The sequence below is a fragment of the Capricornis sumatraensis genome, chromosome 18 (assembly GCF_032405125.1).
Source record: "Capricornis sumatraensis isolate serow.1 chromosome 18, serow.2, whole genome shotgun sequence".
NCBI lineage: Eukaryota > Metazoa > Chordata > Mammalia > Artiodactyla > Bovidae > Capricornis > Capricornis sumatraensis.
In genome coordinates, this window is record NC_091086.1 from 65,677,912 (window position 1) to 65,699,910 (window position 21,999).

The window sequence follows — 21,999 nt, forward strand, 5'->3', positions numbered from 1 at the left end:
CTTGGCTTTCCATTTTGTCCTTATTGTTACTCCCTTTCGATCTGGTGGCTCAGATGGTAAAAGCATATGCTTGCAATGTGGGAGACCCGGGTTCGATCCCTGGGTAGGGAAGATCCCCTGGAGAAGGCCATGGCAACCCACTCCAGTACCCTTGCCTAGAAAATTCCATGGATGGAGGAGCCTCATAGGCTACAGTCCATAGGGTCGCAAAGGGTCGGACACGACTGAACAACTTCACTCATTCAACTTAGGTAATCTTGGAATTTAGCTACTTTTTTTTTTCCCTCTTTGATATTCCTATGTTTTAACCTTATATCATGGTCATGAGCAAGGTCACAGTTTAATTCTGGTTTGAAATTTTAGTTTTTGAGATATGAGGACATTTTCTTGTGGATAATTGGCTTAAGAAGGTCTCAAGGGAACCTGTATTTTCCATGAGGAAGTTTACTCCTTTCTCCCTGTCAAGATCTGTCTGTTACCAACAGTTTTCAGATCTAAGGGCTTAAATTACTGATGACCCAGGGGAGTGGGCATTTTTGGGTATTCTCCATTTCCTAAAAAGAAATAGTTATTGATAAAAAGATTTATTGCTCTACTAGCTGTACACATGTTCAAAAGGAAAATCAGCATTTATTCAGTATGCCTCTGTCAAATTTGTACAGTTGCCATGGGTAACTTAATTTTGAAAATAAGACCAGTGTTCTTCATATTCTTCAGGTACATTATGACTTCGGTCTGCGTAATATTCTGTCAGTTCTGCGAACCCTGGGAGCAGCCAAGAGAGCCAGCCCCACGGATACGGAGTCCACGATTGTCATGCGTGTGCTGCGAGATATGAATCTTTCCAAACTGGTGAGGTTCACAGATGGAGCTGTTCTACCCGCTTAAATTTCAGTTTAAGCACAAATGAGATTTAGAAATATTTATTTAAAGATCTCATTTAAAATGCTTGATTATCAGATGAAGCACTTTAAATTTCATAGAGCATGACTTTAAATTACATTTTTTCAGAAGTAATTTCTGTGGCGGCTCATATCTAGTCTAACACGTCTATTCCAATAGAATGAAAATGGATTAAAAAAAATCTACCTCTTAAGTTTCCAGATACCTTGAAATTTTTGTGTTTTAGAGCTATAATCCCACCTTTTTAAAAGTAGACTTTGGCAGGAAGTTGTATGTAAGATTTTGCAAATGTGTAAAATTTCACATTCTTTGATTTCACAGTTGAGACTGATAATCAATCATCTGGTTATCAATGAATCTATATACAGTGAATCTATATCTATATTGACAATATATTTTTTCACAGTAAAAGTATGAATTAAACAAATTTCATTTCATGAATTTGCGACTCTGTTTCATTTGAAAAATTCTTTTTCATTTAAATAAGAAATTATAGGTTATGTAGTAACTCCCTAAAATGGTTGTTTTATAGAAAGTTGTCACATAGGTGGTATTTTCTTCTATTTCCTTCCTTTTTCCCCTCTTCTTCTCTATCCTTCCTCCCTTTTAAAAACTAATTTTTAATGCATGGGCAACATGATGAAAATCTTTCTCAACTTCAGTGGAGGTATTTTATTTATTACTGGCTCTGATAAAGTAATCTGAAATGTATTACTCATTTTCAGTTTGCCTAATATTGCTGTGCTTGTGCCAAAAGAGCTGGTCTGATTTCCTTTCTTTTCTTTTTGAGATTGATGAAGATGAACCTTTATTTTTGAGTTTGATTGAAGATCTCTTCCCAAATATTCTTCTGGACAAGGCGGGTTACCCTGAACTGGAAATGGCAATTAGTAGACAGGTAACATGTTTCACAGGACCTCAAACTATGTGTTCCTTTCATCTGAATTTCATGAGAATCAAGTGGAGCTGTTATGGTCTAAATCTATAGATTTGAGAACAACCGCAAGGCTGTGACTACAGGTTTAAGAGAAGCCATTACACACCATTAATAGAACTTTTCCTGCCAGGGGGTCTTGCTCAACCACAGTTAGCCATGTGCTAGTGGCGCTGTTACTGCTGGAGACCATTCCACACCAGATTCCCAGTGAAAAGTGGTGGGTCAGCATGGGCCGGGGCGGGGGGTGTGTGCAGCCTGCTGCCTTACCTGTGCTAGGCTTGGTTCTTTCTGCAGCCCTGGTATTTGTTTATCATGTTGCTTTGGCGTCCTGACTCCTGCTACTGAGAGTCATTTCGAGTGATCTCATGTGGCTCCTTCACTGTCCATCTTTTCCCCCAGGCCAAGGACCACTTGTGATTTCTTCCTTGGGCTTTGGGGGATCCATCATGTTAAGTGTATCATGAGGTGTCTGGATTTTCCATGATACTTGGTGCAGCTTTAACTTTTTATCATCTTCCTATGCTGTGCTATGCCAAGTGGCTTCAGTCGTCTCCGACTCTGTGACTCTATGGACTGTAGCCCACCAGGCTTTTCTGTCCATGGGATTCCAGCCCAGTACTAGAGTGGGTTGCCATGGCTACCTCCAGGAGATCTTATCCCCCCAGGGATTGAAACAATGTCCCTTACATCTGCATTGGCAGGTGGGTTCTTTACCACTAACACCTCCTGGGAAGCCCTATAATCTTCCTAGGAAAGGAGATGAATCATGAAAATCTTGTGCCTCAATTTCCTTTCCTATGAAAAAGCGTTTGGAAAAAAATGTTTTATAGAAATGGTGACTAGCTCATATTTATAAAATGCATTTTAATTCTTTGAATGTATTTGTAATAAAAATTAAATATAGTAGTATTTTATGGAGACTTTTCCTTTAAAAGTCAGAGTATAAAAATCGTAATCTCCCAATTAAATATTATCTTCTAAATTAAACATCTAAAATAATTTTGCTATTTGAGCCTTTGTTCTTAAGTTGCTCCTAATGTGTATATTCATATAAATATAAGTGTTTGTAATTCCCTAAGTCAGATATGGATTAGGTTGGGATATCATTTTGATTATGTTCAGCCTGCTTTTTGCCTAGCTGTGTATATTTTTAATTGTAGTAAAACTCATTGCTTAAATATATCTTTTAAACTATTTTTTAAGTGTACAGCTCAGTGGTATTAAATACATTCATTGTATTGTGCAAACATCACTACTATTCGCCTTCAGAACTTTTTCCATCTTTCCAAACTGGCATGTCCATATGTATTAATAATAACTCCCCATACCTCTAACCTTGCCCCATGTCTGTACTTATTTTGAACACAACGATAAGTCCTGATAGCTGTTTATGTGGGGATTTTGTTTTATTTTCAGGTTGAAGAAGCTGGTTTAATCAACCATCCTCCTTGGAAACTGAAAGTCATCCAGCTGTTTGAAACACAGAGAGTGCGGCATGGAATGATGACCCTAGGGCCAAGTGGAGCAGGGAAGACCACCTGCATCCGCACCCTGATGAAAGCCATGACTGGTAAGGGGACCGTCAAGCCTCATTACCCTGGGGGCACATTTTGTGACATGTGAATGCTCCGAGAGGAACACAAATATCGATGTATATTAACATATTTTTATAGGAGGAGACCTCTTGGAGAAGGAAATGGCAACCCACTCCCATATTCTTGTCTGGGAACTCCCATGGACAGAGGAGCCTGACGGGGACAGTCCATGGTGTTGCAAAGAGTCAGGGATGACTGAGCATTCATGCCACAATATTAGAGTTGAATAGCAAGGGGTTGCAAAAGAGTCAGACACGACTTAGCGACTAAACAGCAGCAGCAGCAGCATGTAAGAATATATCCAATATTCAACTTTTTTGAATATTGGATATATTTTAGAGATAACACAGTACATTAATAGACCAGAGAAGAAAAACATTTTTTTTCCAGCTTGTATTTTAAATTAAAAAAATTTTGTTTTATTTGACTGTGCTCCATGCCATGCGGGATCTTAGTTTCCTAATCAGGGATCAAACTGTGTCCCCTGCAGTGGAAGTACAGAGTCCTAACTGCTGGGCTGCCAGGGAACCCCCATTTCCAGCTTTATTCAGATATTATTTTGACATATATATAAGTTTAAGGTGTGCAGTGTGCTGATTTGATGCATATATATGTTGCGAAATTATTGTCACCATAGCATGAGTTACCACCTCCATCATATCATATAATAACCATTTTTTTTTGTGATGACAGCATTTAAGATTTATTGATAGTTTCTTAGAAATATTCAAACATTTGTATGATACAGTATTATTAGCTATAATCACCATGCTGATACATTAGGTGGCCAAACTTGCTAATTTTATAACTAGAATTTTGTACCCCTTTCCAATATCTCTCCATGCCCCACCCCATCCCTTGTAACTACAGTTCCACAATCCATTTCTCTGTTGCTGTTGTTCAGTCACTAAGTCATGTCCAGCTCTTTGCGACCCCATGGACTACACAGGTTTCCCTCTCCTTCACTATCTCTGGGCTTTCCTGAGAGCTCAGTTGGTAAAGAATCCGCCTGCAATGCAGTAGACCCTGGTTCGATTCCTAGGTTGGGACGATCTGCTGGAGAAGGGATAGGCTACCCACTCCAGTATTCTTGGGCTTCCCTGTGGCTCAGCTGGTAAAGAATCTGCCTGCAATGTGGGAAACCTGGATTCGATCCTTGGGTTGGGAAAATCCCCTGGAGAAGGGAAAGGCTACCCACCCCAGTATTCTGGCCTGGAGAATTCCATGGACTGTATAGTCCGTAGGGTCGCAAAGAGTCAGACATGACAGAGCGACTTTCACTTTCACTATCTCCTAGAGCTTGCTCAAACTCATGTCCATTGAGTAGGTGATACCATCCAACCATCTCATCCTCTGTTGTCCCCTTCTCCTCCTGCCTCCAATCTTTCCCGGCATCAGCATCTTTTCCAAAGAGTCAGCTCTTTGCATCAGGTAGCCAAAGTATTGGAGCTTCTGCGGAAGCTGAGCTTGACAGTTAAGATGCCATATATGTGATACCATACAGTATTTGTCTTTCTGTGTCTGAATTATTTCATTTAGTATGATACCCTCAAAGTCCATCCATGTTTCCACAAATGGCAGGATGTTCTTGTATTTTGTGGATGAATAATATTCCATTGCATTTGTAGGCCACATCTTTATTCATTCATCCCTGGGCAGACAGAAGATTGTTTCTATATCTTGGATTTTCTGAATTATGCAAACATTTTTTTAAAGTGATTTCACGGACTGTGTTATATGTTTTACATATGTTATGCCATTTAGTTTTCAAAATGATCTTGAGATGTGATTACTGTTATCTCCATTTTCGACAAAAAAGTCAAGATTCAACTTCAGAAATACTCCATGTCAGAAAGATGGTAAATAATGAGACTCAAAGTTAAGGTCAGAGCCCATTAAGGTAAAACCCAGAATTTTCCCAGCATACCATACCATTTCACAATTATGACTTAATATAAGATGCTTAATATATGACATATAAGACCCAGGTCTCCCGCATTGCAGGTGGATTCTTTACCAGCTGAGCCACCAGGGAAGCCCAAGAAGACTGGAGTGGGTAGCCTATCCCTTCTCCAGGAGATCTTCCCAACCGAGGAATCAAACTGGGGTCTTCTACATTGCAGGCAGATTTTTCACCAGCTGAGCTACCAGGGAAGCCCCAATATAAGATGCTACCTCTCAATAAATATAATTCCAAACCTGATTCTTAAATTCTATGTGTTGAAAAACCACCCTCACTGTAAACTAATTTCCTGCCCCGAATCAGATATTTTTCTTGAGAAGTGAAATCAGTGCACTTAATTTCCAGATGTCCCTAAGCCTTACATCTAAGCCCCTAACCCAGGTCATCTAAGCATAATGGCTATTGCCTTGTTCACAGTTATCCTTGTATTCTCTGGTTCTTATTAAACATTTATGACTTTCTTCTTAAAAGTATTAGCAACAATGGGCATGGCAGTTAAGTTCCAAAATTTCACAGAACTTTGGCTGTTAGGGTGCACCATGCATTGTCCCACAGGGAAAAGCTGCTTGGCTGGGTTTCTGGTCAGCTTATAGAGCCTCAGTGCACTGATATTGGTTGCTAGTGATGGTCTATATTTGTTCTAGGTCCTGCACACGTTGGATTTAGTCTGTTTCCTCAGCCATAGGATGAAGTGAATTCTGTAAAATAGGACTCTACGTGAGGGTCCTCACACTGAGACAGGATTATACTCTCAGCTAGCACCTACCTCCACTAAAACTGAGATTTCACACCTGTAGGACTTTGTCATGTGATTTTCATGTGTGCTATTAAAATTCTGTTTGGGGATCTTTATATAGCATTAAAATGATGTATTCCCTCTCTTAAACTATGCTTAATAATACTTTTGTTGGTATGAAGCTGCCTTCTGTTAATAAACTACATATGTGCTGGGTACAGATACCTGAGCAAAATAAGTGGTGGTGGTGGTGGTTTAGTTGTGTCTGATTCTTGCATTCCCAGAGTGGGTAGCCCACCAGACTCTTCTGTCCATGGGATTTCTCAGACAAGGGTACTGAAGTGGGTTGCCATTTCCTTCTTCAGGGGATCTTCCCGACCCCTGGATTGAACCTGGGTCTCCTGCATTGTGGGCAGATTCTTTACCAACTGAGCCACCTGGGAAGCCCTGGTGTCTTAAAATGAGTACTAAATATTAAATGATATAGATATATTATGTCAGTCGTGCTCGACTCTTTGTGACTCCATGGACTGTAGCTTACAAGGCTCCTCTGTCCATGGAATTTTCCAGGCAACAGTACTGGAGTGGGTTGTCATTTCCTTCTCCATGTATAATATGTCTAAACTATGTACTCAATATGGCATCACTGGCTTTGGAGAAGGTCTTTGCAAAAATGAATAAATTATTAGACTACTTGCTGTTTATTGACTTGTTCTTGGTTTTAGTTTGCAATACTTTGGTGCAGTCTCAAAAACCCAATGATCTCAGTTTGTTTCCAAGGCAAGGCATTCAGCAACACAGTAATCCAAGTCTATGCCCCAACCACTAATGGTGATGAAGCCAAAGTTAAATAGTTCTACAAAGACCTACAAGACTTTCTAGAACTAACACCAAGCAGGCATGAGAGAAAAAGAGTTTACAGTGAAGTGAAGTGACACAGATAATTAGAACTCAGCATAGAAGATTGGATGGGGGAAGATTTGGACAATTATGGTGTAAGCAGAGGCAAAGGAGATCAGAAATCTTTCTAAGGAATTCTAGAAAGGCTTACAGAGCAGGTGCTACTTCATCTGAGGTTTGAGGGTTAAATAGCAGATGGATAAAAGGTATTCTTAGCAGAATGAAGGCGCTGAGTAGACTGAAGGGACTGGTGAAAGCCTGATATACCAGGAAGTGCTCTGGTATGGATAAGATGTAATTTGTGTTGGTGGGGGTGGGCGAGGGGAGACACGGAGGGGTAACCGATGCTATTCGTGCCCAGGGCCGCCTCCCTTTGACCCTCCCCTGCTACAGATACAACCGTTGGACAGTTTCTCCCCCAAACACCAGTGGTATCTCCGAGTTTGTCAGCCTTATGCCTTTCCGGTTCCTGGGAATTGGCTCAGCCTGGAAGAACTGATTGGGTGGGATGTTATGCTCCTGAGGCAGCCATACCCTCAACCAATATGGCGGAAAGAGTAGAAGGCAAATGTCCATCTCCTCCTGTCTCCTAGAGGGACACTCCGTCTGTGACCAGCTCACCAACAAGCTCTTTATTGGCTTTCTCTCCTTTTCTGTCTCACTGTCTTTCACCAAAATTCAAACTCCCAGTTCCTCTGTCTTTATCTCAGGCTTTGCTTCCAGAGGAACTCAAATTTGAAGCAAGGTCACAGCATGAGAAGCTTTATAGCTTTAGCTGAACTCTTAGATTTTACCCTGTGGGTGATGGGAAGCCGTTGAGCTGAGGGATGGTGTGATTAGCCTTGTGTGCCATGAAGAGCATAGACTGTGGACAGGAGGGGCCGTCTGGGGATCTCCATAAGGAGGACCTAAGGAGAGGACAGCAAGAAAAGAAGGCTTACTCTGGGACAGGGTCCATGAAGGTGAAAAGAATTAAGAGGAATTCGTTTAACTAAGAAACATTTGAAAAGTCAAGCATTTTTTTTTTTCCTTAGAGTGCTCGTATAAAAATATTATGGGATTCTAAATGAAAATGATACAATTCTACCTGCAACCATAATGGAATGATTTGTGATAGTTTCTCTTATATGGGCAACAGACCAAGTCCAGTTTTCATCTATGCTACTGTCAGATATTTGAAGAGTTTGCTGGCCTTTTGTAAAGTGTGATTAGATTTTTTTAAAAAAGTATTGCTAGTCTTACAGATATCATTTATTGAAAAACCTGCATTGTGCCAAAGTTGAACTTCAGCACTGTAAAATATTGCAAATAATTAACCCTGATTCTTTTTCTGATTTTGGAAAAAGAGAATTATCATTTAATTTTCTAGAAAAGTTTTAATTTAACACCTTTACAGTGTGCGTATCCATGCTTGTGTGCCTGTGTTTGTCGATCTTTCGCACAATGTGACATTTTAGCCTCTATTTTATGATTTTGCATTTTAAATCTTAAAAATTTTTTAATTGAAATATAGTTGATTTACATATTGTATTAGTTTCAGATGTATAGCTAAGTGATTCCATTGTATATATATTCTTTTCTAGATTCTCCTCCATTATAGGTTATTCAGTTCAGTTCAGTCGCTCAGTTGTGTCCGACTCTTTGAGACCCCATGAACCACAGCACGCCAGGCCTCCCTGTCCATCACCAACTCCTGGAGTCCACCCAAACCCATGTCCATCGAGTCGGTGATGCCATCCAACCATTTCATCCTCTATCGTCCCCTTCTCCTCCTGCCCTCAATCCCTCCCAGCATCAGGGTCTTATCCAATGATAGCTCTTCTCATCAGGTGGCCAAAGTATTGGAGTTTTCAGCTTCAACATCAGTCCCTCCAATGAACACCCAGGACTGATCTCCTTAAGCATGGACTGGTTAGATCTCCTTGCAGTCCAAGGGACTCTCAAGAGTCTTTTCCTACACCACAGTTCAAAAGCATTAATTCTTTGGTGCTCAGCCTTCTTTATAGTCCAACTCTCACACCATACATGACTAATGGAAAAGCCATAGCCTTGACTAGATGGACCTTTGTTGGCAAAGTAATGTCTGTGCTTTTTAATATGCTATCTATGTTGGTCATAACTTTCCTTCCAAGGAGCAAGTGTCTTTTAATTTCATGGCTGCAATCACCAACTGCAGTGATTTTGGAGCCCAGGAAAATAAAGTCAGCCACTGTGTCCACTGTTTCCCCACTTATTTGCCATGAAGTGATAAGGATATTAAATGTATTTCCTTGTTCCATACAGTAGGTCCTTGTTGATTATCTAGTATATAAATGTATAAATATATGTGTATATTTTAATCCTGAACTCTTAATTTATCCCTCCCTGCCCTTCTCCTTTGGTAACCATAAGTTTGTTTTTTATGTCTCTGAGTATATTTCTGTCTTTTAAATAAGTTCACTTGTACCATTTTTTAAGTTTCCATGTACAATATACTATAAATCTTTGTCTTTGATTTTTTTTTAACTTACTATCTATAGTCTCATACGTACAGAATTCATCTTACTCGAGAATAGTTTCAGAGTTTGAGAGATTTGGATACCTTTTTTGAAGTTGACCACAGAAAAATAATTCTTGATTTTTGTAACATTAACTTAGCTGATTTTTTCCAAATGAGCAAGACCATATCTCAGCAAATGAAAGCTGTTAATGAGGAGAATCAAGCATCTTCTAAATGAATTTCAGATATAAGATTTAACCTGCGTGCATGCATGCTTAGTCCTTCAATTGTTTCTGACTCTTTGTGACCCCATCAACTGTAGCCCACCATCCTCCTCTGTCCATGGAATTCTTCAGGCAAGAATACTGGAGTGGGTTGCCATTCCCTTATCCAGAGGATCTTCTTGACCCAGGGATTGAACCCAGGTCTCCTGCATTGTAGGCAGATTCTTTACCATCTGAGCCACCAGGGACCTATGATTTAACCTAGTAGACAAGAAACCAAAAGATTTTGAGCTGTGACATTTGAAGCGCTTCTGCTGCTGCTGCTAAGTCACTTCAGTCGTGTCTGACTCTGTGCGACCCCATAGACGGCAGCCCACCAGGCTCCCCCGTCCCTGGGATTCTCCAGGCAAGAACACTGGAGTGGGTTGCCATTTCCTTCTCCAAAGCATGAAAGTGAAAAGTGAAAGTGAAGTCGCTCAGTTGCATCTGACTCTTAGATTACATTAATTCCTTCATCAATTCCAGCATGGTATCATTTTTCCCCCCTTTGATAACATGCAGTTTCCTTTTCCAGATGATAAAAAAAGTGCTTTAGTCAATAACATATAATGAGGATAATTATGATAACAGTAAGATATGTATTTTCAATGTAATTTCTTATTTTTCATGTTTTGAATATCTGCTGACAGATAGTACACTGCAAACTGGTGCAGTGTTGCCTAATGATGGTTCATTCTCCATTTGAGTTGTTTAAAATCTGGATTTACTTGGTATAGATTGTGGAAAACCACACCGGGAAATGAGGATGAATCCTAAAGCAATTACAGCCCCACAGATGTTCGGTCGGCTTGATGTGGCGACGAATGATTGGACCGATGGGATATTTTCTACTCTTTGGAGGAAAACACTGAGGGCTAAGAAAGGTAGGAGATGAATTACAAGTGTAACCTTTTATTTTTAAATTTTTATTGGTGTAAAGCTGGTTTACAATTTTGTGTTAGTTTCAGGTATACAGCAGAGCAAATCAGTTACACATATACATGTATCAGTTCTTTTTTTAAAATTGTTTTCCATATAGGTCATTACAGAGTATTGAGTAGAGTTCCCTGTGCTAGACACCAGGTCTTTGTTAGTTATCTCTTTTATATATAGTAGGGTGCATGGCAATCCCAGTCTCCCAATGCGTCCCTCTTCTCCTTACCTCTGGTAACCATAAGTTTGTTTTCTACATCCATGACTCTAAAGAGAGTATTAGTTTATAATTTTTTTTTTTTGGTAGCATCACACAGCATGCAAGATCTTAGTTCTTCCAACAAGGATTGAACCTGTATCCCCTGAGGTGAAAGCACGGAGTTTTAGCCATTGGACCACAATAGTCCCTGAACTAGACATGTGCTTCTAAATAAAAGCCTTGGTAGCTATTTAAAATTAGTAGGGGACTTCCTGGTAGTCCAGTGGCTAAGAATCCAGCTTCCAATGCAGGAAACACGGGTTTGATCCCTAGTTGGGGAACTAAAATCCCACATAACTGGAGGGAAATTAAGCTTGTGGGCACAACTAAGCCCTGATGCAGCCAAATATATAAATATTAAAAAGAAATAAAATTAGTAAAACTGTATTTTCTGTATAATATCTTATCCAAGACCAAGAAGTCATAAATCACTATGATATTTGTGAATGTTGAAACACAGAAATGATTGATTAATGTATTTAAAGTACCCACCTCCTCCCTTTTCTTTTTGGTTACAAAGGGAATTATTTTCCTTTTGAAAAAAGGAAAATATTCCTGTGGTATCTTAGAATGAAATAACAAAAGCTGTTAGGAAAACTGATTGTATTAAATCAAGTGATTTCACCATAACTATTTTCACTGAATATTTAAAAAATGGTACTCATCTCAGAATGGCCTATCTTAGAAAACCGATTCTCCTATAAAATCACAGGTGGAAATGGGCTTCTTAGGAAAGAAGATTGTATCAAAAAGAAAGTTTTTGATCATACATTATTCTCTTTAGATGACATGTGTATTTGGCTTTAGTTTAAACCAATTCCTTAAAGGCCAGTGGTTCACTCTGAATATTCTCTTACTTAGGGACCCTGCAAACTGAGCACAGTGGTCCCAGAATATAAGTTCAGATGGAGGAGGTGATGATCAGTTCCCCTCTCACTCCTGAATGAGTAGGAGAAAGCACCGTGAAAGCAATTGCAGGGACACAGGAGGATACAGGAGGAGGGCGGAGACATTTGGGTTCACTTCACGAGTCCATGCCTTGGGAAACAGTGTTCTGTTGAGAAACAGTTAAGGTGGCACCACAGATCTTCTCTTTGAGGGAATGTGACTGATCAACCCAACACCAATGGTGAAAGAGAAAAGAAAATGCTTCATTTCTAGTGTATTAGAAACTGCTGCTGTTTTATGGGAATTAAATACGCTTTTGTTTCTGACTTATTCTAGTAATCCTGTGTCACACAGATCCAGTGAGCAAATGTTAACTCAGAGACTAGGAGCTCAGAGAGGTGTTTTTTTTCTTTTTAAAAAAACTCTTTTTAAAAGAGGCAACATACACTTTTACTTTCACAGGGACTCTGGCGATCAGATCACCATTTTCCTTAAACTGCTAGTTGAATAAGCATAATTAGGATTTTCTAAGCATTTCATTTGACTCAGAGTACTGCACAGTTCAGTTCAGTTCAGTCGCTCAGTCACACAGTTATTACAAATAAAAATTAGAACTACAGACTTGGTCATGGTGCTGGTTTGTGAAAGAGAACTAGTGATTAAAAAATTAAGAGCAACTGTGAAACCGAATGCCTAAATTTACAAGGGCATTTCTGTTGGGTGTTCTGCTGATGCTGCTGTCTTTACCTCCAAATATCTCCTGACCTGACGTTTGTTAGTCTTTGTGCCCAGTGTCCCTCAGAAAGTGCTCTGTTGGGGACACTCATGACCTCCACCTTGTCACACACAGGCTGTCGCTTCTCGGTCTAGCCCTGCTCTCGGCAGTGTCTGGCACAGCTGATCACTCCTTCAGACTCTTCCACCACTTGACATCATGGGCACCTTCTTCTACTTTTGCTTCACTGAGAGGTCAGCCAGAGGGAGGAACCAGCAGAGGAGACCCTGGTTCAGACCCAGAAGTCTGAATGCTCAAGTGCCTCTGTTCTCAGACTTCTTATCTGTACACTTATGATCTGGACAAAACTTACCCAGTCCGTGGCTCTCAATGCCATCTCTAAGCTGATCTCTACATTTTAATCTCTGGTCTTTGAATTCCCAACTCAACTGCTCTATGGGCTGTCTTGCTGAACATCTCAAACTCAGCCTGTGCAAACCAGAATGGATTCTTGGAGCTCTGCCTGTCTTTCTGACGTCACTTACATCCCTTTCTGCCTTCTCGTCTTTCTAACCAGGTTTGACTTCCTGCTGTTCCTGGAGCATGATCCCCTTAGCTTGTACCCACTTCAGGACCTTTGCAACTACTATTGCCACTGCCTGAAAAACCCTAGTTCTACATCTCTTCATCACGTCGTTCTGCTCCAGAAATATTTCATGGACCACCTTATCTGAAACGCCCCACCCTCTTATCCTGCTGAATTTTCCTTACATATTTCTTTGCATATTGCTTTGTCATCTCTACCTCTTAGAAAGCAACCTCTGTGATGGGCAGGATGTTGTCTTTTTTATCACCTTATCCCAGGATCAGTGCTGATACAGGGAAGGTTGCTCAATGAATATCTTTTCAGGGAACAAATGACTTTTTGTTTTGATTGTGTGCTTTAAACAACTGCTGCATAAAGAACTGGAAAACCCCTATGCAAAGAAATAAGATAATCATTTAGGTCAAAGCTTTATTTAAAAATTAATGAAAATTACATTGTTATATTTCTTCAAGCATAGTTATGTATATATGCATATATGTGTCTGTATGCTCTTCCCCACTGCCCTCGGTGGGATGTTTTAGGGGAGCATATCTGGATAGTTCTTGATGGTCCAGTAGACGCCATCTGGATTGAAAATCTGAATTCCGTTTTGGATGATAACAAAACACTAACCCTTGCCAATGGTGATCGGATTCCCATGGCTCCAAACTGCAAGATTGTTTTTGAACCTCATAATATTGACAACGCTTCGCCTGCTACTGTCTCAAGAAATGGGATGGTTTTCATGAGTTCTTCTGTCCTTGATTGGAGCCCTATTCTTGAGGTATGATTGGAATCTTTTTTGGTATAATTAAAGAGGGAAATAGGTCCTTGAGCATTCCTTTAGAGTGTGCACTGATTTTCCCGCAGACTTCCGGTGTAATTGCATTTTAATGCTGATGTTTATGGGAGACCCTTTAATGCTCTTGCGACCATCAGCCCTGGTTGTCCCTTAAAGATTTCCTCAGTGCTCAGGGTTCTTCAGCTCGGGTTGAGGAATCATTGCAAGGCCTAGGTGAATCAATAATCCTGCTGCTGCTGCTGGTAAGTCACTTCAATCGTGTCCGACTCTGTGACCCCATAGACGGCAGCTCACCAGGCTCCCCCGTCCCTGGGATTCTCCAGGCAAGAACACTGTAAATGAATAAGGAAAATTTAAGCAACCGTCTTAGAATATTAACTTGAAGGAGACAATTTATTAAAATTGCATATAAAGAATTTTTATGAGACTCAATAGTAATAATGTTAGTTTTAAGTTTGCACCTGGAAATAATATTTCAGATAATCTCTGTTTAATTCTTGATAAGGTATATTATTTTATTACTACCAGTATATGTTAGAGTATATTGATTATGGTAAGATTATAATTGAATGCCTTGCATACTTATATATTTGACTAAATAAATGCCATAACATAAGGCAGAATGATTATTAGATGAGCCATCAGTACAATCTTTTTTGACACTGTCGGTCAAATTATTATTTTCATTTGAATAAGTTTTTTGGAGATAATTTTGATTAAAAACTTATGAATACATATTTTAAATTAGGGAATTATAAAGAAAAGTGATTCTGATGTACAGTTGGATATGTCACTGTTGGATATGTGAAAATTTCAGATTTCACAATTAAATTATCCATCCTTCAAGGAAAATTTAGAACAAGAATTCTCAACTCTGGCTTTGCAAGAATAATCACCAATGGCATTTCTTTAAAATACAGATAACTGTGTCACACCTCAATCTATCAAATTAGAATCTTTGGGGATAGAGGTGTTCTAAATGTTTTTTTAAAAATACCACAGTTGGCAAAACCAATACAGTATTGTAAAGTAAAATAAAGTAAAAATAAAAATTTAAAAAAAAAATAATAAAAAAAAATAGAAATAAGAAAACAAACAAACAAACAAAAAAAGTACCACAGTAGATTCAGGCTTGGTGACCAGGGATACAGCAAACTCCAAGTAAAAATGAATTTGCGATTTTCTCCCAAATACTTCAGATTTACAAAGGCTTTTAGAAAATATTTTTACACTATTAGCTAATGAATATTTACAGTTTGCTATATTATATTCTGTCCATGTTGAAGGGGAATAAGACCTTTATATTAATGCTAATTTGCTTACAAATGGTTAGCAAGAAGCAGGACTCATAAATCTCTGGCTGGAAATGTTTAGAGGAGGCCAGGGCAGCTCTGGGAGGGTCACTGGAGGGCTGACAATGGAGAAGCTGTGATCGTGAGACTCCATGAACCTCTGTGAGTCACGCTGATTACTTGGCCCTGCGTATGATATTTTCTGCCTCCATCAACTTGAAGTGCTACGTTTGGTTTTGTCATTGTACAATCATATTGAATTCATGAAATTATGGATAGCCGAGAATTTCCGTTTTATTGCTTCTGTTCAGAGTCTCTGAGAATGACCTGATTTCTTGATGCCAAGGGAAATTTCCTCATCTGAAGAAAATCTTGTTGTGTGTTAAATGATATTTTGTTATGAATCACATGCAATTTCCCAATACTGCTTTTCCCAAATGACTAAATTCTCCATTTTCCTAAGTATTCTTTGATATTTTTTCTATAGTGGTTATTAATTAGATTAGAAGAAGTAAAACTGTGATATATCTGTCTCCCATTTTGAATAATCTGAGAATGGATTTCCTTTGTTTATCTTTTATTCTTCTTTCTTTTTCTAAATTATTTCCATGTATATGTCTCCTCATTTTCTCTGAGCATATTTTAACCAAGAGCCTAAGACTTTTCCCTTTATCTGGACTTCAAGACCTGAGCTTAGGTGTAGTGTAGCTGAACTTACAGATGCTAGAATCAGACTTTGGAACCATTTTTTTCTAAATGACTTGGACTTCCCAGGTGGCTCATTGGTAAAGAATCCACCTGCAATGCAGCGGATTTGATCCCTGGGTTGGGGATGGCCTTGATGCCTACAAGCTATGGGATCCTGGGCACGTTACTTAAACTCCTTGGGCCTTAGTTTCCTCATCTGTAGAAGGTTAATAATCATCCCTATCTCATAGAATTTTTTTGACATTAAATGAGGTCACACATGAAAGAATTTATATCAAGGCCTGGTACGTTACAAGTGCAATGTAATCATTAGGTATTACTATTGTTAATTGATATTAAAAAACTTTTGCACCTCAGCTGGATTATTTTTCTCGTGTGCCAATAAATTTAATGAATGCATTCATCTGAACACTAACAGGGTTTTCTTAAAAAACGTTCACCTCAAGAAGCTGAAATTCTTCGTCAGCTGTACACCAAGTCGTTTCCAGAACTGTATCGCTTCAGTATTCAGAACTTAGAGCATCAGATGGAGATGCTGGAGGCCTTTGTGGTCCTGCAAAGCATCAACATGCTCCAGGGCCTCATCCCTCCCAAGGTAAATCCCTCAATTTTCTAGAAATTTCTCCCTTGTGAGCTGAGCCACACTTTGCAGAGTGCAAGACTTGAAATTGATTCTTAGAACCATAGGGGGAGGGGAAAGTTTCAATCATGCACTTCACATATTAATGCTTTGTGTGTGTGTGTGTGTTCATTTCTATTTTTTTTTAAACAAAGCAAGCCACGGTTTGTATTGATCACTTGGTGGCAGGTTCACAGTCATCTAAAAGGATTCTAAATTTATTTCAGAAACTTGCTTGATATTCCGAGACGTCAGTTCTGAATTTGTTCTCCAGTTTTGTTTTTTTTTTTTTCTCCAGTTTTATTTATCTTTTCCTCGTTTTTTTTTTTTGGGGGGGGGGGAGGGCTGGGAGAAAGCTGTTATCCCTTTTAGATCTTTACTTAGATTTTCATTAAGATATCAAAGCCAAGTCTTGGTTTGAGAATGAAGTAATTAAAAGGAAAGTTTCTTGCGTGCACAGGAGCAAGGTGGGGAGGTCACGGCGGAGCACCTGGGAAGACTGTATGTCTTCTCGCTGATGTGGAGCGTAGGGGCGGTGCTGGAACCGGACGGCCGGCGCCGCGTGGAGCAGTGGCTGCGCTCCCGGGAGATGCTGGCCCTGGACCTGCCACCCCTCGCGGGGCCTGACGACTCCATGTTTGACTATTACGTTGGGTCCGATGGTGAGTCCTGGGCTTCTATCCGTCCATCACATGTGGGACCTTTTTTTTTTTTTTCAAATGTCTAATATTTACCTTCTAGCTCTCTACCTGCTGCTGCTAAGTCGCTTCAGTCGTGTCCGACTCTGTGCGACCCCATAGGCGGCAGCCCACCAGGCTCCCTTGTCCCTGGGATTCTTCAGGCAAGAACACTGGAGTGGGTTGCCATTTCCTTCTCCAGTGCATGAAAGGAAAAGTGAAAGTGAAGTCATTCAGTCGCGTCCGACTCTTAGTGACCCCATGGAGTGCAGCCCACCAGGCTCCTCCGTCCATGGGATTTTCCAGGCAAGAGTACTGGAGTGGGGTGCCATTGCCTTCTCCAGCTCTACTTACCTATCTATTTATTGGTCTATATTTCCAAATGGTAATCAAAACTACTGTAAAATTGAAATGGAAATGTTCGTGTGTGTTTGAAAGAGAGCCCATGATTTCTTTTTCGTATATTTATTTCAGTTGGGTTCCAAATGCACATTTTTTTTGTTTCTATATTATTGTGTGCTGAACTTTTAATGAGTTAAAAACAAATTTAAAAAATCCCCAAATCAGATGCATTTCAGCTATTCATTTGATATAATCAGCAACTTTTGTAAAAATTACAAAGTGTGAAGTATATTTTTACCAAATAGGTGTGAATATTCATAAATATATGTTAAGTTTATTTATGTGCCTACATATTTATAAAGTACTTATATACACATATATGTACTACATTTATATGCAATATTTGTATATGGCATCCTAGAATGTTTCATTTTTGGTTTTACAATTAGAAAAGTATGTAATGAAAAATTATTTTAGGTACATACTGCTATCACTGTCCTGATATTTACACACACTTTATGTTATTAAAAACCTCTTGAGCATCCGTTGGATAGCAAAGAGGGATGTCAAACCAGTCAATCCTAAAGGAAATCAGTCATGAATATTCATTGGAAGAACTGATGCTGAAGCTCCAATACTTTGGCCACCTGATGTGAAGAGCTGACTCACTGGAAAAGACCCCGATGTTGGGAAAATTGAAGGCAGGAGGAGAAGGGGACGACAGAGGATGAGATGGCTGAATGGCATCACTGACTCAATAGACATGGGTTTGGGCAAGCTCGGGGAGATGGTGATGGACAGGGAAGCCTGGCGTGCTGCAGTCCACGGGGTTGAAGAGTCAGACACGACTTACTGACTGAACAACAAGAACATATTTAAAAAGAGAATTGCAAGATAACTCTTACTCTTACCACCTTTGAATAGCTCCTTTGGGAATTTTGACTTAGTGAACACATACTTAAATACTTAGATGTCTGAATTTAATGATTTTTATTTTTTGAGGAGCTTTTGGAAGATGACTTCATGAGATGTCAAAAATTTCTGCTCTTTATAATTAGAAATTAAATTATTAATAGAAATATGAAGATGTAATTGTTCTCTGTTCACCTCAGGTAAATGGATGCACTGGAACACGTGTACTGAGGAATATGTCTATCCATCTAGCACCACCCCAGAATATGGCTCCATCCTGGTGCCAAATGTTGACAACGTGAGAACCGACTTCTTAATTAAAACCATTGCTAAACAGGGCAAGGTATGGCAGTTTCTGTTTTATTTAAAATGGCACATTTAGAAATGTCACTTGAAAACATGGAGCATCTTGCATTCATTTTAGAATGCTTTATATTGCTGTTTATAATAAATAAAAATATTACCCAAATTAGTATACTACTTCTCTTATTATTCCTCAGTAACAATATTAGGGACTTTCCAGGTGACTCAGTGGTAAGGAATTCACCTGCCAATGCAGGAGATGCAAAAGACTTGGGTTGGATCCCTGGGTTGGAAGATCCCTTGGAGAAGGAAATGGCAACCTACTCCAGTATTCCTGCCTGGACAGTTCCATGGACAAAGGAGCCCAGTGGGCCACAGTCCGTGGGGTTGCAAAGAGTCGGAGATGACTGAGCACGCATGCAACAATATTAGAGTTGAATAGCTTTCATTCATGGTTAATTTTTTTAATATGTATATATACGTAGAGAGAGAGAGAGAGAGAGAGAGAGAGAATGTGAGTTTTGACTTGTTTCTCCAAAGAGAAATCCTTCTGTTTTAGTTATTGCACTATTTTGCCGGGGCGGCCGTAACAAAATGCCACAGCCTTGCGGTGTAATCAGCGCACATTTCTTTCTGTACGGTTCTGGAGGCCTGAAGTTCAGGATGAGGGTGCTGGCTGGTTTAGTTTTCCTGGGGACCTCTCTTTCCTTGGCTTCCAGATGGCTGTCTTCTCACTGTGTCCTCCCACATCTGTGTGTGTGCATGCCTGTTGCTTCTCTGTGTATCACAATGTCTTCTTCTAAGGGTACCCGTTAGACTGAACAAGAGCCCACCTTAATAGTCTCATTTTAGCGTAATCATCTTTTTCAAGACTCTATCTCCAGACACAGTCACCTTCTGAGGTACTGGGAGTTAGGGCGTCCTCATATCCTCAGTTGAGCCCATGACAATCATCTTAGTGTGTTTTTTTTTATTTCTTTCTCAACTTCTGCGGTAGGCCGTGCTGTTAATTGGTGAACAAGGAACAGCCAAGACAGTCATAATCAAAGGATTTATGTCGAAATATGATCCTGAAAGCCACGTGATCAAGAGTCTAAACTTTTCTTCTGCTACCACCCCACTGATGTTTCAGGTACTAGCTCTTGGGTGCTGCTAACTGAGCCCAGGTTTGTGATGAGCTTTGGAGGCTTAAATCTCACGACTGTTCTGATGTACCCACTGAACTTGACCTGCAGTTTCACAGCCATTATAAATCCTCTACTTATGTCTTCCAGTATCTCTATTATTCAGATTGAAGAGTTCCTGTGACCCCTTAGTTTTGATAATTCACTAGAATGACTCACAGAATTCAGGAAAATGTTATGCCTATGATTGTGGTTTTATTATAAAAGATATGAATTGGGATCCAACAAAGAAGAGATGCATAGGGAAAGGTTTGGGAGGGTCTCGGATGTGAAACTTCTTTGTCACAGGATGTATTTACTCTCCAGGCACATCTGTGTACCTCACCAATCAGGGTGCTCATGTGAGCCTGGGTGAACAGAGCAGAGTTTTTATTAAAGTTTTATTACAGAAGCGTGATCAATTGGCTGCGTGATTGAAGTCAATCTCCAAGCCCCTTCCCCCTGGGAGATCAGCTGATATGACATGGTTTAAAGCCCTAACAGTAATCATATGGTTAGTCTTTCTGGCATAAGTGTTCTGAAAGACCCACCATTGGTAACAAAGACATCCTTTTTATTCAGGAAATTCCAAGAATTTAGACTCCCACCTAGGGACCAGGACAAAGGCTAGCCACATTCCTTAGAATATGGTAAAGAGTTGGCACATATTTTTACCAGTAACTCTTGGAGGTATTGGGGCTTCCCAGGTGGCACCAGTGTTAAAGAGTCCACCTACCCATGTGGGAGACTCAAGAGACACAGGTTCAATCCCTGGGTCAGAAAGATCCCGTGCAGATGGAAATGGCAACCTACTCCAGTATTCTTACCTGGGAAATCGCATGGACAGAGGAGCCTGCTGCTGCTGCTGCTAAGTGACTTCAGTCATGTTCGACTCTGTGCAACCCCATAGGCAGCAGCCCACCAGGCTCCCCCGTCCCTGGGATTCTCCAGGCAAGAACACTGGAGTGGGTTGCCCTTTCCTTCAATACATGAAAGTGAAAAGTGAAAGTGAAGTTGCTCAGTCATGTCTGACTCTTCGTGACCCCATGGACTGCAGCCTACCAGGCTCCTCAGCCCATGGGATTTTCCAGGCAAGAGTACTGGAGTGGGGTGCCATTGCCTTCTCCGGGACACAGAGGAGTCTAGTGGGCTACAAAGTCCATGGGGTCACACTGAGTCAGACATGACTGAGCTGGTATCTTTCTTGGTAATATTTACCCCTCTCAGGTGGTAAAGATTGGAGAGGGAAATGGCAGCCCACTCCAGTGTTCTTGCCTGGAGAATCCCAGGGATGGGAGAGCCGGGTGGGCTGCCGTCTGTGGGGTTGCACAGAGTCGGACATGACTGAAGCGACCTAGCAGCAGCAGGTGGTAAAGACCTGTGTTTTATATCTCTATAACATGAAATACTTATTCATTTCCTGGAAAAAGGCACACATAATCTAGAAAACATCCTGTTTATTAATATAAAATTCATAAACCATGCAATAAATTTCTAGAAGCAGTACCATACTGAGGTACAATAATCAGAAGAATGATAAAGCAGATTTTCAAAGTATTAGCATCTATTCTCTAGGAGTTCAGTTGTTGGATTTACAGCTAATAACCTTTAACCCAGATCCTTCCTATCCTTCAGTAAGAAGAAGGTCTCAGCGCTTCACTGTTTATTTTTCTGTTCAGAGGCATCATGGGATCATCTGCTCTGTTTAGTGCCTGTTTTGACTGCTGAGCGTCAGGGCTTCCTAGTAAGCTAGACTCATTAGTTTTAGAAAGCTTTCAATTAGCCCAACTGCTGTAATTAACTTGCTCATGATAATTTTCAGCCATTCATGCTAAACAAGGGGTGATGGAGCTGAGAGCATTTGTCTCCCATTTACTTGGTTCCAAACCAAATTGAAATTGTAGATGAGAAAATAGATATTGTTCATCCCTCTCGTCTTACCACCATGGCACACGTATCAGGGACACGTGTCTGTTGCTGGACAGATTGTTTTCATCCGAGCTTCCTTTGTTTTCACCATAGTG

At 40.1% G+C, this 21,999-nt stretch overlaps 1 protein-coding gene across 1 annotated transcript in view; it reads left to right on the forward strand.

Annotated features, from left to right (window-relative positions):
• Nucleotides 1-21,999, forward strand: part of DNAH5 (dynein axonemal heavy chain 5) — a 250,716-nt gene that overhangs the window by 102,560 nt on the left and 126,157 nt on the right. Inside the window, exons 39-47 of the mRNA XM_068990531.1 lie at nt 718-852; nt 1,694-1,801; nt 3,257-3,410; nt 10,514-10,660; nt 13,700-13,941; nt 16,378-16,554; nt 17,039-17,240; nt 18,710-18,852; nt 19,810-19,944. Of these exons, the coding sequence (XP_068846632.1) occupies nt 718-852; nt 1,694-1,801; nt 3,257-3,410; nt 10,514-10,660; nt 13,700-13,941; nt 16,378-16,554; nt 17,039-17,240; nt 18,710-18,852; nt 19,810-19,944 (1,443 nt within the window). The remainder of the gene's footprint in view (nt 1-717; nt 853-1,693; nt 1,802-3,256; nt 3,411-10,513; nt 10,661-13,699; nt 13,942-16,377; nt 16,555-17,038; nt 17,241-18,709; nt 18,853-19,809; nt 19,945-21,999) is intronic.